Below are 27,215 nucleotides of genomic sequence, written 5' to 3' on the forward strand. Positions count from 1 at the left end.
ATATAGCTTAAGGATGCTCAATCTAATACTTAAAAGGTAAAGGTACCCCTGCCCGTACGGGCCAGTCTTGCCAGACTCTAGGGTTGTGCGCTCATCTCACTCTATAGGCCGGGAGCCAGCGCTGTCCGGAGACACTTCCGGGTCACGTGGCCAGCGTGACAAGCTGCATCTGGCGAGCCAGCGCAGCACACGGAACGCCGTTTACCTTCCCGCTAGTAAGCGGTCCCTATTTATCTACTTGCACCCGAGGGTGCTTTCGAACTGCTAGGTTGGCAGGCGCTGGGACTGAGCGATGGGAGCGCACCCCGCCGCGGGGATTCGAACCGCCGACCTTTTGGTCGGCAAGTCCTAGGTGCTGAGGCTTTAACCCACAGCGCCACCCGCGTCCCTAATCTAATACTTACTGGCCTTATAATAACTTCTATTAGGTATCCTTAAGGGTCAGGTGCATTTGCAAAGGTAGCATTATTGGTATTGCCAGGGGGAAAGTCGAATCCTGCCATCATTTCTGACAGTGGAAACAAACAGCCAGAGCCTTCTGTGCAAGACTCCTCACAAACAGCATTACAATCTCATCCACTGTTTACGCGGCCCAAGTAAAAATTGCACCACCACTTGTAGTATGCCATCGCCATCTTATGCTGAGCGGTTTCCAGGTTTTGCAGTGTGTGTGATGCTGCTTATCGAGCCACATATATTTATTTATGGAAAGCAAACCCACAGCTCCTTCAGGGAAATTGCTTTCCCATCCTTCTTCCGTTCAAATAGCATTGGGGGCATTTGCATTTAAAGCTAGCTCACTGAGCATGCTGTCTGTGAACCAAGCTTGTGAATTAACCTTACGGGTTTTTTCCCCCTGGGCTTTCTATAGGAAAAGAAAATTGTTCTGACATATTTTGCTCCAACTCCTGAAGCCTGCAAGCACCTCTGGAAATGTGGGATTGAAAATCAAGCCTTTTATAAGTAAGCATGAAATAAATTTCCCCAGGATTAATTTTGTCCATGGGGCAGTTGTGATCATTCCCAGCAGCCGCTGACAGTGTCGGGTGCGGATGTGGAAACATGCCTGGGCAAACTGTGTGTATGTGTGGGGGCTGCTCTGAATCTGGATTGCCCCCCTCCTTTCTGCAAACAACAACAACAAAGCTACTTGCAGGAAGGGATCAGGGCTGCTTTCCTGCCAGCTTCCTTTTCACTTCTGCCTAGGCCACCCCACTTTTAGCTGCAGTTTGGATCTAGGACAAGGTGTAGGCTGACTGGGTGTTGCAAGAATATCTTGGCCCCAGAAAGTTTCTGACCAGCAACTGAACAGCCAGCTTGAGAAGTAACTAAGGAACAATGGGCCAGAAACATGGACTATTTGTGAAGAGGCGTTTCATCTCTGGTAGCCCCCAAACAGAATCCTTTGTTTGCTCCCTCTAATTTGGTGTTTTGCTTATAAAATAGAAGGTTGCTTTCTCTAGTGTGCTTCCTTGTAGTCGGTGGGCTGCAAGAAAATGTGTGCTGCTTTGTTCTGTTTGGGTAAGCTGCAATCAGGCCGTCTCATTTCTCATTATATTAACATGAAGCACAGCTGCCGTTTTGCTTCACAAATCTTTTTGCTTCTTTTCCAGATGAATAGCAGCACTGGTACATTGTCTTCTGTTTATGCATCCCCAGAAACCAGATGATGGATGCAATTAAGACCGCTCTGTTCTATCCTTGATCCCCTCTATACAGAACCAGTGCCTCACCCAAAGCACCCCTCCTAAAGATTCTAGGCTAGGGGCTCTTCCAGACAACCTGTTTGTTGAGCTAAAATGTGTATGGAAGTTTATACAACACCCACTGTGAGCATTCTCTGTTTGCGTGGAGGTTGTATGATGCTGTGTGATGTCCCACTTAACCCACACTTTCCAGTGAATTTTCTCATCACTTTCCTTGCCACATTCCCCCTCTCCCCCGGAAGCTGGGTTTGCTTTATAACAGCACAAAATCTACTTTAATTACATGACTAAAATTTACTTGTGTACCTGCAAAATAGCGGCAGTGTGGAAGCAGCCAGAACCCGTAGCCTTATCCGAAAAGCAAGCCCATTCCTCCTCCTAGTGAAGTAGCCCAACCAGTGTTGGGATTGCGGATCAGCTCCAGCAGTTTGGTAGCAGTGAGGTGTCAACCCCAAGCCTCCTGTGCACTCCCAGTTCCTTCTAGGTGAGGAAGATTGGGCGGAATGTTTTTCTAGCCGATAATGTTCCATTGCGGATCTCACTGAAGGAGAGACTTTTGCATTTGCTTTACCACTCTGGATCATTTTGCACCTCTTTCTCCTCTGCAGCTAAGTTACGTCTCTCTCTGGGCCGTGAGCCTGAAATTCACGCAGAGGCACTGCAGGGTGGGCAACAAGTGCAGTGGCTACTAGCCATGATGGCTGTGCTCTGCCTCCACACTTGGAAGCGGCAGTGCTTCTGAATTCCAGTTGCTGGAAACCTCAGGAGGGGGAAGTTGCTGTTAGGTTCTCTTTGGGAGTTTCCCATTGGGGCATCTGGTTCTGGATGGCCACTGTGGGAGCAGGATTGTTGGCCTGATTCTGCAGGCTCTTTTTATCTTCTCATGTCAGACCCTTAGCTTTGACTTGGAATGCAAAAAAAAAGGGGAAGTCAAGAGCAGCTTCTGGAAGAGTCAAGATGCTGAGTTAAAAAACTGTTCACCTTGGACACTGGCAGGGGCACCAAACCGAGGGGAGCGCAGGGGCTTCTTGAAAACCAGAAAATATCTCTCTACCTGCTCCCAGAGCAGGAGCTTTGACATCATTTCCAACAAAGTCTGCCAGCAGAATGCTGCCAAAACCCAAGTTATGGGCCTTCTGCCAACGCCTGCTTTTTTGTTTCAGGTTGGAGAAGTCAAGCCAAGTCCGCACTGTGTCCAGCAGTAATCTATTTTTCAAAGGGAGTCGGTTCCGATACAGGTAAATAATGACCGTAAGTAGCAGTTACTGGGTATGTTCTTGGATGCTTCCTCTGGGTGGCTTGAGGAATGAGTCTGCTATAAGTTCAGCTGTATTGAATCTTGAGATAAAATTATTGGGCCAGATCCTTGCCCTGCCAGTGCAATAGGAGCTCCTTCTAGCTTTGCGGGGCTTCTCTCCCTCTCTCCTCTCCCTGCCCCACAAATGGCTGTGGGGGGAGGTTGGGAGAACCCCCAGAACAGCACACGGGGTTGTGGTGGATATCATTTCATCAGGCAAGTTAAAATGCTGGTGCTGACTAAACAGTTGGAAGGTGGTGAGTTTGGATTCCTCCCTAAGGCAAGGCTGCTCATCTGATGCTCCCGATATAATGCAGGGATTCAAGAGGTGCCTTCCCCTTTGTTTTCTGAGCGAGCTGTTTTGTCGGATGCCAGAATTTAAATGTGAGGTGTAGTGGTTATAGAGTGCCAGAGTAGGACCTGGGAGACCAGGGTTGATACCCTCACTCGTCCATGGGACATACTGGGTGTCCTTGGGCTATGCCACTGCCTCTCGGCCTAACCTACATCCAAAGGTTGTTGCAAAGTTAAACTGTGGGAGATCCACAAAGCTGCTTTGAGGAAAGGTGGGATATAAATACAGTAAGTAAAAATCTGAAATAAAAGGACTGCCGTAGCTGGGCCAAATTCTGCTTCCATGCACTCTAGTGCACAGCCAAGAAGCAAAAGCCAGCAATAGGTGACAAGGAAAGTGCTGCAGCCAAGGCCATGCAAGAAAGGAAGGAAAACAACATAACATTTCGAGGTAAACAGCACAGCCAATATACTGGGGGTGTCCTTTCTGCTCACTGAATGGGCCTGCCAGGAAGGATGGCTATTCTTTTGAGCTTCAAGCAAGTCCGATTCCTGTGTCTAGAGCAGGCAAGAGTGCTGGCCGAAACCCTGGAGGGGAAAAGGGTGGTTTCTTGCTATTGTCACGGCTTCTGTTCTCCAACCACTTTCAGTGGCCGAGTTGCAAAAGAAGTGATGGAGTCTAGTGCCAAGATCAAGAGGGAGCCTCCAGAAATACACAGGTAAGGCTCAGCAGAGGCAGCTTGGAAGACAAGCTGTGGGCTCACCTGGGAGAAGCCACGCTGGCTGCAGCTGGTGGCAGTTCAGTAACAAATGGGGGTGGGGCACAGCTTCCCCATAGAGGATCTATAGCACAGTAGCAAAGCATCCAGAAAGCCCCATATTCAATCTCCAGGTTGGGCTGGTGAGCCATTGCAACCACTCAGTGTAGACAGTCCTGGCCTAAATGAACCAGTGGTCTGACTCAGTATAAGCAGACTCTTCCTCTGCTAGTTGCAAAAGGGTGTGTTTTCCAGCTCTACCCCTGCATTTTCTGGAAGGGGCCATTTCCTGGGTTTGGCTCATAATCTTAAGGAGGCTTGCCTCTGATGCTGGCTGCATTCCCAACACCGTTTTGTGTGCTTCTTTTCTGTAGGGCAGGGCTGGTTCCTAGCCGTAGCTGTCCTTCCATCACTCATGGGCCACGGCTAAGCAGCGTCCCCAGAACTCGAAGGAGAGCTGTGCACATCTCTATCATGGAAGGTGAGGTCTGGACACAATGGTGACTTCGTATAGCTTTGCGGCACTCTCCAGATTGAATCTCTCTTCTGAACAAAGGGCACATTCGCACATTCGCCTCCCTTGGGGTTAGGATGGTCTGTGTGCTACAAGCTCCTCATCCGTTGCTAATCCTTTCTCTGAATGGAATCTGAGTCTATTTTGTGGAACTACTGTAGTTACTGGGGGCGGGGAGTGTTATTTTAAATGTGATTTCGGTTTCAGTCTTAATGAAAGAAACATTCACAAATGCCAGGTTTGCCTTTCCATGGAGTCCTTTTCGTATGTGCTGTTATCACTCTCTTGTGGCCAAATAGGGAGGCAGCTGTCTCAAGTGATTTATGGAACGCAAGGACAGGAGACCGTTTCATATGCACTTATGCTAATTTCCGTAGGGAGGGCTGGCCAACTCCATGCATTGTTATTCTGCTGGTGTGTGGTTTTAGAATGCTGTGTGCTTGCTACAAATGCTTTGCCACCTGCATCTTAATGGGAGAAGACAAAATCCTTTGCAAAATTGACCCTTTTAAATGAAATTTATCACATGGCTGTGGAAGGGTTTCTCCCCTTCTACATACACAGCACACTAGCTAAAGGTAGACCCCTGGGAAGGCCCCACGGAGGAAATTAAAAGCTGGTCTGCATCAGGGTTGCACCTGCTAAACTGAGCTCAGGAGTTTAATGTCTGAGGTTGGGTCAGTGTCAAGAGCAAGACCCAAGGTGAAGCCAGAGGCTGCTTCTGGGGTATACAGTGGTACCTCTGGTTAAGTACTTAATTCGTTCTGGAGGTCTGTTCTTAACCTGAAACTGTTCTTAACCTGAAGCACCACTTTAGCTAATGGGGCCTCCTGCTGCTGCTGCGCCGCCGGAGCCTGATTTCTGTTCTCATCCTGAAGCAGAGTTCTTAACCCGAGGTACTATTTCTGGGTTAGCGGAGTCTGTAACCTGAAGCGTATGTAACCTGAAGCGTATGTAACCTGAAGCGTATGTAACCTGAGGTACCACTGTACTGCCAGTTTCTGTAGTGTCCTTTGGGCTACAAAAAGGCAGCTTTTATGTGGGGCCAGCTTCAACTAAGCAGTTCCACTAATGGGAGATTCAACACGAAGGGCTCTGGCTAATGCAATGGGGCTCTCCCCCCCCCCCCGAACAGCATACAGGAGGGTGGGAAAGGAGGTGGTTCCATCAGGCAGGTGGAAATGCTAGTGCTGATGGAACCTTTTAGCAAGATGCTGGATTTTTAACTTGCGAAACGAGATAGCTTTCTTCTAATCTGTTGTACAATCACAATGGATAAAATCTGGGAGATTTTATCAACCAAGCTAGTTATTCCCCCAATTAAAAAGTGTCACTCCCTAGGGCCTATGTGAACAGCGTGCAATGGTGTGTACTGTGCCACTAACATGATAGGCGTAACTAAAGGAGTAGAAGAATTTAAAAACTTTGAACTTTAAAGGGCAGTCTGGGCTGTTGCAAATTCACCCAGGCCACGACTTCTGCACCAGGTAAGCAGTAAAAATTAGGTGCAATCACTTGTGGTGCTCCATGCACCCACACTTTCCCCGTGCGTTTTAGCTCCACGTCGCTTCTTCTCAAGGTTGGGGCAACATTGAAGCTACTAGCCATGAATGCTGGGCTCCACCTCCAGCTCTGAAGGCAATGTGCCTGAATACTAGCTGCCGGGAATCACAAATGAGATAAGCACTGCTGTTGCACACAGGTCCTATTTTCAGGTGTCCCTTAATGGGCATCTGGTTGGATACTAAGAGAACAGGATTCTGGACCAGATGGCCCCCCTTTCACCTGCTTTTCTTATGTGACCAATTCTATCATCATAGAGGTGCCGCAGAGAAGCTTTGTAGATCATCTAGCATTGCAGACATGGCTGCCCAGCAAATAACAGCTGCCCTCCTAAAACACACAACTAACTGGTTCCATTGTTGAGTCGTTCCTTTCATCAAAATGTTTCCAACCAAAATTTCCCTGTAATTTAAGGCCATGAGATCTAGGTCTGCTCTCTGGGCCAGGACAGAACAAGCCATTGATGTGAAAGTCTTCAGAGATGCTATCAGCCTGCTCAGTGTGGTGACAGCCATTTCTTTCTTTTGGGGAGGAGCATCCAGACAGGAAGCTTCCAGGTGTTCACAAACATGCCCTAAATTTGCTTACTGTACAGATGGGGAATTTTTGGAGTTTCAGATTTTGGGAATATGCAACCGATTTCCACCAAACCACTAAAAGGCACAAGTCTGCATTGTGCTTGGATTTTTGGCATTCAGAATCACTGAAGAGGAACCTAAGGAATGTTTTGAATTAGGTTGGGGAAGGTTAACTTCCTCCAGGATTCTTCTGAACCTGGCCAGATTATAGCCCTCACTTCCATGCTCAATTTACAGTGACATCTTGATCTTGGGATAAACAGTATTTTGTATTGAAAGCCCAACTTCCGTGTCTCCATGCTGAGGCTGGCTAATGCGTTGGCGACTCCCCTCGTCTTTCTCCATAGCCAGCCCCTTTCTTCCTCTCTCCCTCCCTTCCTTCCCCCAGGGCTTGAGTGTTTGCGGGACAGTGCCCACTCCACCCCGGTACGGTCAGCCTCCCACGGCGATGCCTTCCTGCCGCATTCACGGGCCTACCGGGCCGAGAGCAGCGAGCGTGTGGCCATCATTTCGGACGAGATCTACAGTCCCTCGGACAGCGTCCTTCCCACGCCGGTAGCTGAGCAGAGCCTTGAGCTGATGCTGCTCTCCAGGCAGATCAACGGAGCCCCTTGCAGCATAGAGGAAGAAAAGGAATCTGAGGCCAACACGCCCACGGTGGCCGAGGCCGAGGAGCTGGGGAGGGAGCTCCGAGCCTTGTGCCAGGGTGTGGGCAGCGGTGGCGGAGCCCAAGCAGAACAGGTGAATAAGTTTGTTTTCAGTGTCCTCCGTTTGCTCCTTGTGACCGGTGGGCTCCTCTTTGTTTTGCTCCTCCTCCTGATCATCCTTACCGAGTCTGACCTTGACATTGCCTTTTTCCGTGATATTCGCCAGACCCCCGAGTTTGAACAATTCCATTATCAATACTTTTGTCCCCTCAGGCGATGGTTTGCCTGCAAAATCCGCTCCGTGCTCAGCCTACTCATTGACACCTGAAGGCAGGACTCCTCCTAGTAACTAGCCAGGTGGATTGCAGAAGATCCCTGCTACCCATTCCCAGAAAAATGGGACACATCGTGGCACCATCGGCACATAAAATAAGTCCTCCTTTCATGAATCAAAGTAAACAGCGGCCTAGGAGAGTTGTTTCCAAGCAGAAGAAAGGGATGACTTTCTCACATGCGCCAGATTCAAACAATGCCCATTTCTTTACACGTCCTCTTCCTGGAAGTGTCTTCAACTGGTTTGCTTTCCAACTTTTAAATTATTCTGCACTCTTCCAAGTTTAATTTTAAGCTTTCCTAGAGGTGGCCATTTCAAAAATTTCAAGTAAAGAGAGTTTATTTTATTACTATTGATTATTGCATTAAGTGCCAGCCTCCAGCTAGGACACTAGTTCAAGAAGGCAGCGTCATTTTATGCAGGAGCTTTTGTAATGGTGCTACTGAGTTGTAACTTTAGTATTTTATTATTTTATTAAAACTGCCACTGTGTACAGCACTACCACCTTAAACATAGTCTTGCTATTTTACCAATCAAACTTCTGGCTTAATCTGGAATTTTGAAGGTGGGAGCAGGGGGGATTAAGGTTCTGACACCATATGGTCACCCAAACACACTCAATTCTTTATAAGCAATAGGTAAGGCACGAGACAAGGAGGCAGCAATGAGGTGTAAATCTAATTCTTCCCCCTAGCGTTGAAAAGTGTGACTAGGAGAAACCTGTCCTTTGTGAATTTCAACTTCTGACCTTTAGGATCCCAGAAATGCAGTTTTTCTTAGAGCAGTAAAGTCCCCATATAAAGCAAGAGTTAGTATATGGGGGAAATAAATATATGTATTTGATTATACTTGACCGAGTCTTGCTGTATTAAGTAGTAGTGATCATATCCAATTTCTTTGAAAGACATTTTGCCTCAGAAAGCTGTACTTGTTTTTGTACTACAAAAGAACAAACTTGTTTCAACCTATATATTTTAAGAACAAAATGCTATTTTGTTAACGAGCAAACCAAGTCTTTTTTACTTTATGAATTAGGTGAATATAGTGTGGTATTCAAAGTGATTGGTGGTAAACAAAATATTATGGCTGTTTTTAGGATGGTATTTGAGCATCAAGCTAACCCATTCATAACTTCTGGGGGAAGGAAAATGGGTTACCTTGTGCCATTAAAACGATGGAGAACTTAAGGACGTGGGGGAGGTAGCACTGGAATGAAAACACATAGAACAACCTGACCCACACGTTTCCATCCTGAAGGCAATTCAGAAATTTTTTTCCTACTTTTTGTCTTGTGATGTGGATAGTCTAATCTAAAAGCCTGACAAATAGCAGCTCATTTGTAAAAGGAGCAATAAATTTTAAATATGGTGAGAGTACTCACCAAGATGAGCAGAGCAAGAGAATGAAATCAGACTGGCAAGTGTTTTATTTCATCTCAGGGAGAGATTTCAAGTCACTTGGGAATCTAAATCAGAAATATTTCAAGAGGCTGGTTTCATTTATCTTGTCTCTGACTTGGCTACTACAATTTTCAGCAGGCACACAAGCCCTTCAAGTTCACGCAGAACTGAAGCACTGCCAGGACTTGCCCAATGGGAGGGTGCGTGGATAGGCGTGGGAATCTCAAGCACTGATTTCCTTTCCGAGTTCAGTTACACTCTGCCCACAGCTGGTCATTCATCATTTGGGGAAAAAAGAGCACAATGACACTATTAGCAATACACTAAATATTGGCAAAGGTTACTGGACGCAGACTGGGGTGTGGGTGTGGGTGTATGGTACACTAGAAAAGGATTCCCTGTTATTTGAACACATCGTGGAAGTGCTACAAGGATGTTTGATTACTGACCATTAACTGCAACTGCCAGCTTGGAAGTCACAAGAGCCAAAAGAGATTTTGGCTTTCACTTTTGCTTATACAGGTACATAAACAAACTTCTGAATGCCTGCCAAGAAGATACAAGGGATAGATTTTACAAGGATACACACTGTTTTATGCAACACAGCAACAAAATTAACTTCTAGTGTAGTGTTCCTACCTCAGTCTGTAGTAAACAATGCTTCTATGCAGTGAGTGAAAAGTCTTAATTTTAACATTCTCCATCCCAGATAACGATGCAGTATTTATTTCATGTTTTAATTGTTGGTATTGTTGATCATGCCACACACCTGTCCTGTTATCTGTAACTATTTTGTACAATGGACATTTTCATTTTCAAAGTGGACAACTTATGAATACTGATGGTGGCTTTAGATAGTTATTTTACTTTTTAAAAAATTCTGGCCACAATCCTAGAGTTAAGGTCTCCCGTGCACTTTCATTTCTCTGGGGCTTGCACTGCAGAACCTCTTCCTAATGGATTGTGTCTCGTTTTTGCCAAATGTTTTATCCTGAAAACTTTCCAGCTGGCAACTGAAAAAAAGTCATTTTTCCTGTTTTGCCCCATGTTACGTTTCATGTTTCACTTACTACTAAGTTGTTCCTGGTCTCATTTGTATAAACTGTGGTGGTTTCCATAGGTTGCTGTATCAGAGGAAACAAACTCTTAATAAGGACTAGCGTACTGCATATTTAAAAGCAGTAGAAAGTAAGTTACCTGAAAATGTGAATTTTAGTTTTCATAACAATATAGACGTTAACCTTTCATGTGCCAAATGCTGTGTTACATTTTCCCTTCAAAATAATGTACCTTTTTCTACATATTCAACATGTAGTTAGCATAAATCATTGGTGCCATATAGAAGTATTTTTAAATTTAAATAAATATTTAATTATGATGAAAATGTTCTCTGTTGAGTAAATTGATGCTTCGGCTCATGTGACATGTATGCTTAGACAATTCCTTAAATGCTACCTGCTACTGTGGAAAATTTCTTTCAACCTCTCTGTCCTTAATGTTTTCAGAACTTGAATGCTTAACCAACTTAAATTGGATATATATATACTTTTTACTGCCAGATCATCCATATGATTTTGGTACAACCACCACATGATGCTACACAGATTCCAAAGCATTTATTGTGCGTACTTTAAAAAAGTTGAACATGATGAGCAGGTCTAACACTGATTCATTTACTATGAATGCTTCCCTAATGTAAGGTGCCATCTGGTGTTACTACACAACAGACATAATTGCATTTTCCATCTTGCAATGATGCATAAGCATTATTAACATGCTGCTTATGTTCAAGTTAGTGGGTGTTAAGAGAAAGCCTGTGCCTTCTCACCACTCTTGATACACACCAAAACACCCTTTCGATCTTAGAATAATTGTTAGCAATAAACCTCTGACTTAAACATGATCTAGTACACAGCCTGCTCTGTAGATTTTTAAGCCACTATGAATGAACTTAAATATATTGAAACCATTTAACAGTTTCACATAAACAAGTCACTGCATTTGAATAACAAGGCTAGCCTTATTTATTTCTGTTATTGGTAATCTATATCACTTAGAAAGTTTTGAAATTGAATATATTTGTCTTTCTCCAGCGACAAAGTTCTAACACAACCAAAATGCAACTCATACTCTTTGTTACCTGATGGTTCAACATTCTCTTCAACTTTTTTTCACTCTTTGAAAACATGGAGGCGGCCACTAGAGTTACCACCTGCAAGAATGTACCTGGTAGGGTGCCAGGCATTGATGGAACAAACAGAGCCAAGGTAGACTTCGCTGAGGAAGGAATGGACCAAATCTCCTGTCGCATGAAAGGCTTCAATTTGCCTTGGTCGAGACATACTCCCCACCACAAAGCAGTCATCCCTCTTTGGGTCCCAAATAGCTCTGAACCTTGTGAGCCACCGTCCCGTGTAGTTATTATGCCTATTCAGAAAGGGGGCGGGGGGGAGAGAAATAGTTAAGATTCATCTACATCACTGCCTTCCAGTTACTCTGGACAGCAACATGCCAGCAGCTCTAGCCAACCCAACTGAATGATGTTAAGGCTGATGGGGAGTTGTAGTCTAAAACATCTGGAGGGCACTAGGTGGGGAGGGATGATCTAGAAAACCAGGGTTCTTAAATCAGATGCACATGCTCTCTAATGGAAAAACCACTCTGCTACAGTCAAATATTGTGTTTTGCTCACTGTGATCTCATAATCCCCTCCACCAAACTTGAATCTTAGCACCAGAGTAAATCCTATTCTAACTCACCTGATAGTTGTGAGAACAGGGACTGAAGATGAGATACATGTGGTTTCAAAGATCCTGCAAGAGACAAAAAGTGGGGGCTTAAAAAAAACCCTAAATATTTGATTTAGCTCCCCAAAAAACTATTTACTTACTTATTCAAATCCAGCATGAGGATCAACAGGAAACATTATCAAAGAGTTCAAGGACACAGTCCAGTCAGGCAAAAACACTCAAGGAAGGTGTGTGCCTGAGGACAATCCTGAGGGCCACATTTAGCTCCCTACCCTCTGGTTTAGACTATGTAAACAATTATATTGCAAGGGGTCTCCCTACTGCTCATCGAGTGAAAATATGCTATGTATTTCTAAATACAAGCAAGTATTTCGAGGTAGATTTTTAAAAAGCTCATAAGGAAGGGCCCACACACCTCAATGCAAAATATTTAATTGCCGTAACTCAGCCATACACATCTCTCACAGAATCTCCTACATTTGTTTCCAACAATGGTCAGCAAGAGTCATGAGTTTCAAACCTCTCCCACCCTTGGCAATATACAGCCTCTGAACATGGTAGGATCTACAGCATCCCTATGTTTCAACAGTCCTATTAACTCGCTCAATTCCACTACTGATGGCATATAAGCCATGGGCCACAGCCAAGTCTCATGGCAGCAAATTCAGTTATCTGTGAAAAAGGACTTTCACAGGAGGAAATTGTTAATACAAAAGCCAGCTCCCTTCCCTTCCCACTCTCACATACCTCAATGTATCATCAGCACAAGTAGTCAGCACCCTGTTGCCAGTCACAGGTGAAAAATAAGCAGAAGCAACACTCTTGGTGTGCCCGGCAAGAGAGACCACGGGCTTGCTGCCACTCGCCTTCAGGTGCCGAACATCATAAATAGCAACATCCCTGCAGCATAAATGGGAAGGTTAAGACTTTCATCCTGGGTGTCTCTTCTTCAGTGGCTAGGAGGATGCCCTGAATGGGACATCTCCTCCCAATGGACTATCCAGCTAATCTATTAGACTTCCTGTCTCTTGTGGTGGCGAGAGCTCCTCACACATCAAGGGAAAAAGGCCATTGAAAACATAAAACCCTGCAGGTGTCAAACAAAATACAGGGACAAACTGCACTTAAGAAAATGAGAAACCACTGTATCAATATGGGGGTGGGGGGAATAACAGAATTTGAGGACGATTCCACTGTTTGCTTACAACTGAGACAATAATTATTTGGGGAAGGAAAAAATCATGGGATCTCCCTGTGTGTGCCCGTTTCCCTTTTGGCCTATAAATTGCAGATCTGTTTGATTTTATGTTCTTGATATCCTAAGTATATAAAAGTGTCTTAATACACTGGTATGAATTCTGAGTGAAACAAGTTTCCCCCTGTGAGAGAGATCAGGGGGTTAAGGGGACTGCTCAGCATATACACTCACTTTCTCCTCCCATTGTGGATGAATTAGAGCTCAGAGGAGACCTCACGCCTAAGGTTCCGCAGAACCCATGAGCACCACACCTCTGAACTGGTGCCCACTTTCTGGCTCAAAGGGGAGCACTGTTTCTGCCTATGCTGTGTTCTCAAGACCAGGAGTCGGCTGGATCAAGATCCACAGCAGTCCAAGGTGCTGCCCCCTCTTTGCTTCGGGGTGTGGAAATGGGACGAGTACCAGTCCTGGCTGGTGGATTCACTGGTCCCCAAGTGTGCAGTGTGGGTGGGTGCATTGCCCTTCTTTGGCGACAGTCTCTTTTCTCCCTTTCCTTTCTCTCATTGCAATTAGCCGTCCATCGGAAATGAAAACACAGGGAAAGCAAAAGGAAGTGCCAAAACTTTTTAAAAAGTTTTGAAGTAAGGAAGGGAGAAAAGCTACTACTCTCAACTGTCTGCTACAGCTTTTCTCAACCGGGGTTCCATGGGACCCTAGGGTTCTGTGAGGTCACAAGGAGTTCCTCGAAAGATTGTGATGCTAGATAGCATGGTGGGTAGAGCTCTCTGACATCACCTCCTCTCATGTAACTCCTAATTTCCAGGCTCCCCTGCGACCACGGGCCTTCCCATATTTTTCTCCCTCTGCCAAGGCTGAGATTGGGAAACACGCTGAGTGTGTTAAATGAGCTCCTCTCTTCCTCCAAAAACTGAATTCTCCAAAGGAGGGGGCAGAGAGTCTACTGGCTCCGCATTCCTTGGGGGGTGGGTGTCCTCACCAGGATATCCCCCTCCACTGAAGAATGTGGAGATAAAAATAAGCTTGCTCTTACAGAAAGGCTTACTCATTCTCTAATCTCTGAAAAGCATTCATCATCTTGGAGCACGTGAAGTTCTCTCTGTGCCCCACATAAAATCTGTAAGTTTATGCAATCTTTTACCATAGATCTGTTTTCTCTGTAAATTAAAAACAGGGAAACAATGTATGCAATGCTATAATTTGTGCAGGACACTTCTTTTGGGGTGGAAATGAATTTTAAAGGGCACAGGAAAGCAAAACTACTTAAGATTTTAGTCAATGGCTGTGACCAGGAGTTTTGTATAACAACACTATAATCTCTTCAGAGTCCCCCCTCCCCTAAATTTAGAGAATGTCCAGAGGTCTTAGGCTTCGGAAGAATCTATTGTGACTCCGCTCCCAAGAGGAGGCCTCTATTCATTTACTAGCATCACATCTCTTTGATTTCTGGGCTCCAAATTCCTAATGCACTGCAACAAGCAATCGTGTATCACAGCTTGTACCTACCCTGCTCCAGCAGCTACGAAATAATGTCTGCTGAGTGGGTTGGTATGGATGGTCCTTGTCTTCTTCGAATTAAGTTCTACAAAAAGCTCAGCGGAAACTCCTGGCGTTCTCTGATCTACTACAGCTACCTCTCCATCCCACGTTCCCACTATCAGAGTAGAGGCATCTGCAGCCAAGAAATCAAATGAGGAAAGGTTGTCCTCTTCATTTCTGTACACCTGAGAATGAGAAAGAGGTTTACTTTTAGGTGAAGTCTAAACCTATTTTAAATTACCAATTTTATGCTGATATATCACAATAGCTGTAGGATACCCTACAACTGTAGGATGCTTCTCTGGCTGCCACACCATGGTTTCCTCAATCCTCTTTGCCAATTACTACGAGCACGCTTGCAGACAGACAAGATTTCCAAATGTACAGAGTTAAAAATCCTGACTTTTCCATCCCCGCTTAAGAAACTGAATTCTGCCTGTAGCAATGGATAAAAGCAACAGGACACTGCCTTGTACTATGTGGAACTGTATGTCCACTTAACCCAGTTCTGTCTATTCTGACTGGCAGCAGCTCTCTGGGGTCTCAAGCTGAGGTCATTCCTATCACCTGCTGTTTGATTACCGCCCCCTCCCACCATGGCCACCCCTTTTCTTCTGGATGTGCCAAGGATTGAAGCTCAGGCTTTATACTTGTAAAGCACATGCTGTAATGCTATGGTATGGTCCTTAATGAGACAGAAGTGAACAGAAGAGAGAGAGCGCGTGCAAGAGAGAGCTGCTCTTTTCCATCCATCTTGGAGGAGCTGCTTAAGAAAGAAGGATGGAGGAATACCATATCTGATTTTGCATTATACATACAAAAGGATCTCATTCTAAAAAAGGGAATATTGCGATTTTGTTGCATTTCTGCTAATGTTTGGACACATAATTTATGACATTTCCTTCCATTCTTTCAGTAAAAATGGAAGTTTTACTATTTAGCAGAAGTCATTGCAGCAGTATACTATTCTGTTCCATTTGGAATGGTTTTATTTATTTTATAATTTTAATTATTTTATCTGTTTTTATGACTCTATTTTCCATTAATGATTGTATCTCACCCTGGGACCTTACGGTGAAGGGTGAATTAGAAATCAAATAAATGAACAAATAATCTTTACTGAGACCTTGCAATAGATGCAACGTTGCAACTAACACTCACCTCATCAAAGACCGCTCTGGTTACATCCCCACGTCGTAACGTGCCGTCGTGGCTCACAGATAGAAGATGAGCAGGATTAGACAGAGAAAAATACATACAGCTAACTGGCTGGCTATGGGGAACAAAGGTGTGTACTCCATCTTCCAATCCGCTGTCCTAAGAAGTACAAACAGACACAGCATTAGTACATTTCTCTTTTCAAAATTGGAAATAGAACTTACAGTGTGGTTCCCTTCCCATTCAGAAGGGTCAGTTCTTTCTCAGTTAGAAGACAGAGCCAGAAAAGTTTGCAGGGGACAAAACTATCAATGGCTACAAGCTACCATGGAAATGTATTACCTCCAGTGCTGAAGGCAGACTGTTGCTGAATACCAGCTGCTGGGAATCACAAGCAGGGAGTGCGCTGCTATTACATTCAAGTCCTGCACGTGGGCTTCCCATTGGGGAATCTGATTAGCCACTCTGAGAATAGGATGCCGGACTAGAAGGGCACCCTTTGGCCTGACCCAGCAGAATACGCTTTAATGTGGTGACCGCTCCTTCATTGGAGCTTTTTAAGCAGAGGTTGGTCGGTCATCTGTCCTGGATGCATTGGCTGAAATTCCTGCATTGCAGGGGGTTGAACTAGATGACTCTTGGGGTCCCTTCCAACTCTATGATTCTATGATCTAAACGGTAATAGACAGCAAAGACAATAGAGCGCAAGCTATTTACCAAATCCCAGAGACCGATCTGTCCCCACTTGTCTCCAGCTGCTACTAAAGTTCTGCTTTCAGATGGATGGATAGCCACGGAGTGAATCCGGTTTCGGACCACTTTTGCTACACAATCTTCTCGGAGGACCATTTTATGCAGATGAGCTTGGTAACTGGGACAAAATCATTAGCATGTTAACATCCACAAAAACCAAGCAAATACCGGGGGGGGGGGGGAGTTAAAACTGGTTTTTAAATTACCTTTCCAAGTTACATGTAGGCGTCTCAATCACCTTAGGCTCTACCTGTATAATTGGTTGGAAAACAAAAGGAATTTACCATGCAAATATTGAATTAATTTTTTTTTAAGTATTTAGGCTCGCTACATGTCAAAACAATGATACCTGACTTATTTTTGCCCACATATTCAGAAAACCTTCAGTTACATCATTTCCTTCCTCTTGATCTATGGGTATCATCTGAAGCGGTCCAGGTGGCAAACGAGGCTTTCAAGAGAGGAAATGGCACAAAACATCACTGGCTTGCTTTACAACTTGCTGATCAGTGCACCCCACAGAAAATAACAAAGAGAGCCACTTAATTAAAAAATAATAATTGTATTTTCAATTTTTAAAATTGTATTTTCATTTTTTTAAAAACTTTGACTTCTATTGATATCGTTAATATTTTATGCTTTTTTGTAAACCACATGGGCATTTATTTAGTTAAGAAGTATACAAATTTTGTTAAATAATGAATAAAAATTTATTCTCCCACATCCCAATCAATCTTTCCACTTTATTCACCAACCCAAATTATTTTCGCGAAGCCAAGTTCTTAAGACTTGTTTGAAGCAACTATACACTTGATCCGCGAGGAACCAAGGAAGTCAAAGGATGCTCAGACCAAACTACAGTGCTAGGCAGCAGAAAAGCTCTCTCAGCAACGCCTCACGTTTCAGAGTAAAATGCCTTGCAAGTGGCGGCAGGAGGACTGTGAGCAAAATCATGGGAGGAGTGTTTCTAGAACTTACGTGAAATTGTGAAGCTTCCCTGCCATTTTTGCTACACTGGAAGCTGCATGTTGTTTAAGGGATCTTGTTATATCTATTATATTTGCTATTGCTTTGCCATCATAAAATTGTTGCTATATCATGAAATCACTGCTATGTTATTGTTTCGTTATGTTATTCTGATTTTTTTTGTAGTGTTGGTTTGAAATGCAGCCCTATTTCTTTGTTGTAAGCTGCTTTGAGCGTGATTTTTTTGTGGAAAAGCAGCATACAAATAAAATGAATGAATGAAATAATAATAATAATAATAATAATAATAATAATAATAATAATAATAATAATTTATATCCCGCCCTCCCCAGCCGAAGCCGGGCTCAGGGCGGCTAACAACAATAAAACAGTACAAAAGTACAGCATAAATACTCTTGCAAAGTCAAGTCTGGGTATTTCAGTGAGAGCACTTGAAGATAAAGCCCTTTCCCTTTGTATCTGTCAACTTACATATTCGTCTACTGAAGGTTCTGGTTGTGCTTGTGCTTCTGGCAAGGGAATGCTCAGTGGATCCACTTTTTGCAAGCGCATTGATCTTCGACAAGTTGTCTCAGTTTTTGCCTTGGAATGTTTAATTCTACGGAGACAACATAATTTCTCCACTAAGTCCTTGCAGGGTTTCAAGTGTTCCTCATTCATGCCGCTACAGATTTAGCCTTAATTCTTCCTTTAGATTATTCTGCATTTTCTGTTATTGCTTTCCATCTCCCTCCATCATATTTTTCTAACTGCCTCCGTCAGACACCACAATGGTTGCAAAATTAGAGCCTGGAGACCTTACTTGTCCCTCTGTACATTTAATATAACCCTCAGCTTACCATTCAGTTTGCAATGAAACTCCCAGAGTACTTTAGAAATGAAACAGCAAAAATGCAACGAAGCTGTCAATGCTTCAAAATAGCAAACATTATGTTGCTACTCCACTTCTCCCCCTCTCACTTGCCAAGAGTAAAACTGGAGTCCCACATGCTAAAACAAGGCAAAGGAGGAGGTGACGGAGCAACTGCATATTCTACTGTCACAGCCATGACATTATTAACCCAAATACAGTGGTACCTCGGTTTACGAACTTAATCCGTTCCGGAAGTCCATTCTTAAACCGAAACCATTCTTAAACCGAGGTGTGCTTTCCTTAATGAGGCCTCCCGCCGCCAGTGCCCTTCCACTGTTTGGACTCCGTTCTTAGACTTAGACTGAGACACTATTTCTGGTTTTGCGGAGTTCGCAAACCAAATAGTTCTTAAACAGGGCTGTTCTTAAACCAAGGTACCACTGTACTACTTTTAAAATGATATTTTCTTTCACATATAATACAGCAGGGAAGAATTCCCAATAGCCAACCAGCAGTTCAGCTCTCAGTATTAATTAGTTAAGTAGATTCAGGTACTGTCACGACATAAAGAGGGAAAGGGGAAAAAATTGCCAAAATATTTAACCATAATGAATGGGTATGTAGTTTTACCTTTGTATTTTTGGAGACTGCACTCTGGCTGTCATATTACGAAGACTTGCTGCCGACTTAAGAGTGAGAGAGTAAGATCAGATGCATAGAATGTAAGATTTATCCACTTCATAAAATTTCAAAATTATTGTTTCTGCTTCAATTTATTACATTTATATCCCACATTTACCTTTTTATTTCCCTAGGCTTTTAACCTCTGAGGTATTTTTATTTCTGTTGCGTTTGGCTTTAGAGATACCCTTTACTGATGTCAACTGCTGTTACTGTTTTATTGAGTGGTACTCAACTAAGTTTATCTCAGACACACTAAAATTAATGAACATAACTAAGGTAGGTCCATTCACTTCAGTTTGAATGGCAAAATTTGGCAAAACATAACTGAATGCCACCCATTCTGCTTTATGACTTAACTGGAAATGTTTGGAAGGCCCTGATGTTTGCTGTATTAACTATTAGCTATGGAACCACTGCTGAAGATGTTAGAAACTGAGATAAGAAAGCTAGGAGCTAAATGCCACCTTAAACCTAGGTCAGGGGTCTGCAACCTTTAAGACAAAAAGAGCCACTTGGACCCGTTTCCAAAGAAAAAAAAAACTGGGAGCCGCAAAACTCATCATTATAAAAATAACCTTTTTGTCACTTTTTTTTATTGTTACTTTATTTGACCCCTCAGAATTACTCCTCCTCATAGAAATAAACGTTAAATTAACAAGTTACCTTTTTGTGTGTGTGTGTTCTTCACTCCCCTTCAAAACAGTGACCAGCGTACATGCCCCCTTTCAATGCAGTGACCAGCGTACATGCCCCTTACAATGTAGCGGGCGGGCGGGCGGGAAGATGACGTCGGGATGGTGCGTGACTAACGCACGCACCCCCCCATGCGACGTCACAACCAGTACAGCGCCCGCCACAGTGGCGAGTGTCGGGGCGCACAATGTGCCTCCTCCCCTCGCTAGTATCCGCCCCGGAGCCGTGGCAAAGGTGTAAAAGAGCCACATGTGGCTCTGGAGCTGCGGGTTGCAGACCCCTGACCTAGGTTATGGGCACAACAATGGAATATCTAGGTGAGCTTTTTTATAACATGAATACAAAGCTAAAAATCAATGAACTGCAGCTAAAATATGTTCATTTTTCACATGACCTAGTCCTTCTCCTGCCCACCCCCTAATATTCTTAAGAGGGTCTCTTCTCCAGTCTTCAAAGAGTAGCTGGAAGTGGGAAGGCAGAAAAAGGTCCTCCTTTCCTTCCACTCTGGAGTTTTAATCAGAAATCTTAGGCGCAGTATTGCGCCCAAAGCTCAGAAACTGCTTGCACTAACAGAATTCCCTGTCGCAAAATGCACCTAGAACAATAGGAGTTTCAAACACTGATTCTCAAGTAAATTATACCACTTAAAAATATGGCTAAAGTCATGATGAAGACCAAGATCAACAGCGTAATCCTATTCCGAAGTAAGACCCATTGAGTTCAATGGGCGTTACTTCCAGGTTGGTATTTCCAAGGCTGCACCCCAAGTATTAGAACTTGTTGTTCTAATCCAGAAGACATTCCAACAAACCTCAAACAGCTTCAGGGAAGCAAAAAATTTGGCATTTTCTGTTATGTTCTTCAGTCTTTTCCTCTCATAAGCTGATAGTTGTGTTGAGACTTCCTCCTGCAACAATCAATCAATCAATCATGTTTCAAAATATTCACAGGAGTTGAAGTTTTAAGCCATATCTTACATGTAATTCTAAGCACGGTATATAAGCAGTTATTTTCCTCACCAAATTAAGAGACACTTACATCATTTCTGTCACTCTCGGAATCCCCATCAGTCTCCAAATCACTGCTGACAGCCTCTACGACTGAACCACATCTGTGAGAATCCGTGTTGGAGACTACCTCGCTTACTCCATGAGATATAGCCCTTGTTTCTGGACTTGAATAATCACTACAGATTTTCTTGGCTTTGGGTTCTTTACCGAAAGACTCCTCACAGCTGGAAAATTGCTCTAACAAACGTTTCTGAGGCAAATGCTTGTTGTGTTCTCCACATGTGGCTGACACAGGCGTGAGAAGAATTCTGATTTGTTTTGTCAAAGTCTTACTCTTCACAGGGCTTCTGGGGAGACATGTGGTCGCATTTTCAGTGGGTGTTGTCTCCTGAAGATGTGTAAGAAATAAAAAAAACCAGTTATCTATTCCTTATCTATTGATTTATTATTGCAACACATTCCCAATGAACTTGTACTGGGAGTTACGTGAAATCCATTAGCAGAAACGTTTTAAGTTTGTCTGTCATTTGAGAATTGTTTTCTACTCCAGATCGTCATATCACTAGTGATTCACCCCATTCCAAAGCACACTTTTTAAAAAAATGTATTCTGCCTTCTAAAATTCTGATACGGTGTTCTCAGCTGCAGGAGTATCAACTTGGGGGGGAGGGAGGGGAGCCCCACCCCACATAACTGATCACATGATGCAGCACATCCCCCCCCCATTTGAATGGCAATCTTCCTCAACTTTTTTGGGAAGCAGCCCTCTCAAATATTTTATTAGGGGGTAACCTCAGCCCCTAGGAGTTGGTACTTATGCTCAGCTGCAATTGGGGAAATGAACGCTGACCTGAAATGCATGTAAGATGTAATTACCGTCGAACACTTGGGGTGTTGCTTTGAAAAAACATGCAGTATAAAGAGTTAGCTAATAATCCCCTAATTTTGTATTTTCACTACAAATATCTGGAGGGCCAGAGTTTGCCTATGCCTGCATTAAGAGCTCACAGAGAACAAACATCTAATACTGAGGAGCAGGAATGCCACACACACACACACACACAAAATTGGCGCCCTCCAGATGTTTTGGACTACAACTCTAGTCAATCTCACTCAGAGAGCACATTCTGGCTGGGCTGATGGAAGTTTCAGTCCAAAACATTTGGAGAACCACTGGTTGGGGAAGGCCACACATTGTACCACAGGTCCATCTGCATGGTCTTCTTTAAACAGTACACCCATAGGGACCCTTGCAACAAGGTGCAACATTGCATTGTAAACCACTAAAGAGATTTTATTATGCTCAAGCAGTGCATATATTTTGTTTATTTACAGACTCTGGGATCCATCCATGTGGATGGATGGCTGCCTGTGTCCATCCTGGGCCCTCTCACTAGTTTGTCATCCCAAGCCAGCCCTCTGAGGCCAAAGTTTGTGGCTGGGCTTAAATGCAAAACCTGCACAACTCCCCACTGGTGCCTTGGAAAGAGGGTGCGAAAGCCCACAGCTCAGTTGGTTAGTGTGGTGCTGATAATGCCAAGGTTGCAGGTTTGATCCCCGTAAGGGACAGCTGCATATTTCTGATTTACAGGGTGTTTGGACTAGATGATCCTCAGGGACCCTTCCAACTCTGATTCTATGATTATCACATCAACCAGGAAGGCTGCTGCAGCAAAACTTGGTACTGTCCCTGCCAGTGAGCCCCAAGTGAACACCGACCTCTTTACCCACCCCCACCCCCCAACACTTGAGATATGCATGTATTTTAGGAGTTTTCTTTTGATTGCAACCTGCTTTGTTTTGAATATCTTATTTTCAGATTCTTGTAACCCACCCAGGACCCTCACAGTGAAGAGCAGGTAAGAAGTAATAATAATCCAATACTAGTGCTACTTAAGTGCAGCATCGTGGCAAATTTAGAAGTATGGGTTCCCTCGTGATAGTCACAGCCACACCCCTCCCAAGATTATACAACTTTCTAAGATTATACAATAACCTTATTACTTACACAATAATAGTGATTAGGGGTGCACTGCAGCAACTAGCGCAGAACTCCGTAATTGCACTACCAGGAACAAATTACTTGGAGTGCTCCAGTATCTTCTTCTGGAGTGACTTAACTCCTGTGAAGTTCCAGGGTTTGGAACATAATTTTCTCCCCATTCTCTTGAACCCAAAAAGCGCCCCATGCCTTTCCAGTGTCCTTAAGTGCTTAATTTTGGAGCGTGCAGTGGCTAAAAAGCTTCACCTTCATGCTGATGAGGCGGCCCCAAGAGGCTGGACCTGGCAGGGACCCCTGCAGCAGCTGAAACAGGAACAGGCCTTGAGTCCCAGCCTATGCACCGTTGCTCAAAAGTAAACCTACTGCAACTGATGAACTGATTAATTTGGGCCCAGTGGGTCTTATCTCAGCGAAGCTGGGTGCAACTCAGAAGCGACCCGCTGAAATGAAAGCAGACATGGCCAATTTTAAGAGTGTTAATTCCAGCATGTCCATTGGGAGCCGCCTACTACGAATAGCAAGGAAGCCGCCTTCGCCACAGGAGCCTCACGAGGAGCAGCGCTTTCATTAGGGCGACTGAGGTGGGGCTTCCATTTTAAAAGCGGCCGGTGCCTATTTTAAGCCCGCCGCGCCTGCGGAGCCTCCCGCCACCTCGCTTCCCTCCCCGCCTCCCTGTGAGGTAGGGCAGGCAGGCAGCAGAAAAACCCACCTGCTCCCGCTGCTGGATCAACGCCACCGCTTCTTTCTCCTCCTCGACCACTATCCGCTCCGTCTCCATGCCGGCCGGCTCACTCATCCTGGCTTCCCTTCCTTTCCCGCGCGCTGAAGCGGCTTCCTGGGCTCCGCGCAGGGCGGGGAAAAGGCGCCAATTCTGCTCCTCCTCCTCCTCTTCCTCGTGACCCGCTCAGCGGCGTCGCTTCCCGCCTTGGGCCACTCATAAAACCCTGCGCGCCCGTTGTGATTATTTATTTATTTTTTAAATTCCAATTCATTCTGTGTAAATTCGAAGCGGGTTGCAACGAAAGACGAGTCAAACGCTGAAAAGCCACCAGCAAATGCAGCGCCCCGTTAAAATGCGGGACATTCCTCCTCCCTCACATACTGTACACCCCCAAATAAGTCAAAATGCCGCCATTCTTGCTTCAGCCTTTTGGACACAAAGCGGGCGAGAGAGCTGGTTGCTGCTACGCAGAGGTACAGGGAGGAAACACTCGGCCCATTTTGACTTTGTGTATTTATTATTAATAAAATTTATATACCACATGGTTGTAAAAAAAAAAAAGGACATTCACACAACTAGACCCTTAAAGCGTATAGTTTTGTTTGTTCATTTATTGCATTTTTATCTCGCTTTTCCTCCAAGGAACTCAAGGCGGTATACATAATTCTCTTCCCATTTTATCCCTACACCAACCCTGTGGGGTAGGTGAGGCTGCGAGGCAGTGACTGGCCCAGAGTCACCCAGTGAGTTTCATGGCTGAGTGGGGGAAGAGGCATTTGAACTTGGGTCTCCCCAAGTGAATGAGCAGCCTTGCCTCAAGAAAAGATATGGAGAGACTTTACTCAAAACAGCTTTGAAAAGGCACAGGAAGTCTTGCAAAAGGTAAAAGTCTGGGGCTCAGACATCCACTTTAAAAAGTCCATGTGGCAGCTATTGTGGGGAGGTGGAGAGAGAATGAATAGCAATGCCAGGTTTATCTCCTTGGTTATAAGAATTTTAAGGTCTCAAATATAGAATATTCATAAATGCACACATATCTGCATATATGAACCATGTGTCTGAAATAGTATGGGAGAGCAATCCTGAAGCCATTTTGACTCTCCCAAGTGAAGGGCCATTAAAATATTGTTCTATATATGATCCCAAAAACTCTTTGAGGCATTTTTTCCTCTCTCATGTTATCCCTAAGGGGGGGGAGGTTTTTACACCAGCCAGAAGAACAAGGCTTTAGATGTTACAGTGAAAATAGGCCTCTCTCAGGAATGTCTGGCTTAGGTGGGTAGAGATAAGAGCAAGGTTGAATGGGTGTTATTGTAACCCCAGAGGGAGGGAGGCTGAAACAGGAGGAAGGAGGGGCTGGAAATATGTGAAATAAGGAAGTTGATCCAAATATGGAAAAACGAAACCTAATTTTTATGGCATTTCTTGTAAAACACGTGTTTTCTTGGAAATCAGATGACTGTCCATTCTACAGGGTATAAATGGCTGGCACGCCCAGAGGGGGGGCAGACATCGGGCAAACGCTTGTCTGTACCATTTTTGTCATGACAAAATAAACGATCCTTTTACTGCTGTCGTTTTGACTCCTTGCAGCATCTCTGATGCTCCTAGTATCAGATAAGGAAAAAACAAAGGAAGGATCCTTCACAATGACCTCAAATATTCCTCTGCAGTAAGGGAGGCAAATGGGGACTGACAAATCCTGCTTTAAGGGCGTATCTGTGTTATGAATAGGGTGAGCCTGTGACCCGGATTGAGGAACTAAGTATTAACCATCACAAAAGAATGGCAAGAGACTGCCCAGGTAATGCAATCAGTAACCATTAGCAGGTATCCTAGCAGACAGGATTTTTGCCATAGGCCACCTCCTTCTGTTATGTATGTATGATGTTTTGAAGGGTGATGGTCTTGGGCTACAGGGTGGGCAATTTCAAAAAACTGCTTGCACACCATTGTTCAGGGTTCTCCCTCCTGCATGTGGTGAGTGGGGACCCTATTGCAACAGTTCCTTGAATAAAAGTCAGGCTTACCATCCTCTTTGCTTCTCAATATACTCTGGTTGGCCTCTGTTATTTTCTCCTACCGATAGGGAACCCACTTAAGGACTCTATACGAGCTCCAGAATACCCCATAAGGGAAAGGGAGCAGTTTTTCTTATAACAGCATGCATCCTGCTTGCCCTGGAAGAATGCAACCAGAAATAGCTCCCACAAACTTCGGCTTGGAACCTCATCTTCTTTGCACCTGTGCACCAGTTACAAGGTGCTGGAGTTTGGCAGCACATGAAGAAAGGTTATGGTGGTAAAATAGGGCAAGAATAAGCCTCCTGGGGAGCCAGGGGGTGGCTTTGCCAACTAGGATTGCAAGCAACTAGGATTGCAATATACAATAACCTGAGCAGTGAGGGATGGCAATATGCAATACTGCTGTATTTCAGATTTGGATGTCCAGGCTAGAGTGAGCTATGAACTCAATGCTAAAACTATACATTTTACACATTTTTTTCCAAGTATTCTGCCGAGTGGGATGGCATCAAGCCTGCCATCCCTTCAAAAGATATTTTCCACCCTTACTTGTCACCAACATGCTTTGATGTTTCTGCAGATTAATGTTTAAATTAATTTTGTTTGCTTGGCTCTTCAGGTAACATGTATATCTTAATATACTGTGACAAGACTCGTGTTCTCATTACTTACAAAAAGACAGCATCAGTATTTGCATTCATATGCATTTGTTCTGCAAGGCCTGACAGAACACAGGAAGGGGGTTCTTATCGTGATAGCTTACAGAACACCTGCCATGTTTGCAGGAGTTAACTTAAAAAGATATTTTAAGAAAACTAGTTGAACAGCCGTTAGCCAGGTAGGTTAATGCTGACAAGCTGAGGGATGCAGCTTAGCTTGTACAGCTGCACAGTGAAATCTGCAGTACATTAGAATTCATCTGGACTAGTGGTTCCCAGCCTTTTTGATATGGTGACCCAGAAGTCCAAATTTACTTAGGTAAAATGACCAATTTGTTTATTGTCACATAAATATTAGACCTTAGGTGTTTGGCAGCCATTGGTTTGGAGCATTTTAAGTGCATTTACCTGTTCTAGAACACCTACTTGAAATATCCTATCAAAAAATGTGTTTAATACCTCTAGTCATGTGGTTAATGAGGCTATGTTTAATGGGGAAACCCAGCCAGATGGGTGGGGCATAAATATATTATTATTATTACTATTTTGTATTTTAGTGTTAACTGAACTGAGTACCAGTTCAGTTACAAATTTGAGGAGAGAAACTCCACACAGATCTCATGCACTACTTGCAGCCACAGAAAAATGGAGTCCACATTTTTGAGGATTCATCTTGCTCTTTGATATAATCAAAGGATAATTTTGAACACGTAGAGGGAACTGAGTATTGATCAGCTCTGCACTGTGGCAGAATCCATGTGGAGCAGGTTAAGGCAGATGGGAACCCTGGCAAGCATCCTGAGAAATATTTTGGAGAGGTTGAAGGAGGCTTTCTCAGACAGGCCCTGAGGGCTAAACCTGGGAGTGAGGAAGGCCTTGGGATGTGTTCAGTACACCTACCCAAAACATGCAAGCCTCAGCTAATACTACATGAAGTTACTGGTCCTATTAATCAGTTAATAACATTGGGGGGTTTTCTTCAAGAGTTTGTAGTCATATATTTAATTCTTGTCGTCTGTGTAAAAAGTTCTGCAAAGACAAATTTCAAAACTCTAGTCTTCACAGCTGTTCAGAC

The 27,215-nt window shown here is 44.1% G+C and overlaps 2 protein-coding genes across 9 annotated transcripts in view; one reads left to right on the forward strand and one right to left on the reverse strand.

Moving 5' to 3' along the window:
* The window catches only part of FRMD5 (FERM domain containing 5), a 140,490-nt gene extending 130,015 nt beyond the window's left edge, over positions 1–10,475 (forward strand). For 5 of the 7 annotated variants that reach the window (XM_053365717.1, XM_053365718.1, XM_053365719.1 and 2 more), the window contains 5 exons: positions 872–963; positions 2,870–2,944; positions 3,948–4,016; positions 4,430–4,536; positions 7,099–10,475. In XM_053365717.1, coding sequence (XP_053221692.1) covers positions 872–963; positions 2,870–2,944; positions 3,948–4,016; positions 4,430–4,536; positions 7,099–7,685 — 930 coding nt within the window. In that variant the 3' untranslated portion in view covers positions 7,686–10,475. The remainder of the gene's footprint in view (positions 1–871; positions 964–2,869; positions 2,945–3,947; positions 4,017–4,429; positions 4,537–7,098) is intronic. The other 2 variants (XM_053365721.1, XM_053365720.1) reach the window with 2 other exon arrangements.
* A 622-nt stretch (positions 10,476–11,097) lies between these two features.
* WDR76 (WD repeat domain 76) lies at positions 11,098–23,631 on the reverse strand. Of its 2 annotated transcripts, XM_053365715.1 has the most exons (13): positions 23,446–23,630; positions 20,763–21,122; positions 20,536–20,631; positions 18,978–19,033; positions 17,966–18,092; positions 16,857–16,958; positions 16,714–16,757; positions 16,472–16,625; positions 15,758–15,913; positions 14,564–14,781; positions 12,589–12,741; positions 11,851–11,904; positions 11,098–11,518 (listed from the first exon to the last, which is right to left on the reverse strand). In XM_053365715.1, exons 1-13 carry the CDS (start codon positions 23,530–23,532, stop codon positions 11,263–11,265), a joined length of 1,863 nt encoding a protein of 620 aa, XP_053221690.1. In that variant the 5' UTR covers positions 23,533–23,630; the 3' UTR covers positions 11,098–11,262. The 2 variants fall into 2 exon arrangements, with proteins under 2 accessions (XP_053221690.1, XP_053221691.1); XM_053365716.1 differs by lacking the exon at positions 16,857–16,958 and having other exon boundaries at positions 16,714–16,753; positions 17,962–18,092; positions 23,446–23,631.
* Between the last annotated feature and the right edge of the window lie 3,584 nt (positions 23,632–27,215).

The sequence above is a fragment of the Podarcis raffonei genome, chromosome 14 (genome assembly GCF_027172205.1).
Source record: "Podarcis raffonei isolate rPodRaf1 chromosome 14, rPodRaf1.pri, whole genome shotgun sequence".
NCBI classification, from domain to species: domain Eukaryota; kingdom Metazoa; phylum Chordata; class Lepidosauria; order Squamata; family Lacertidae; genus Podarcis; species Podarcis raffonei.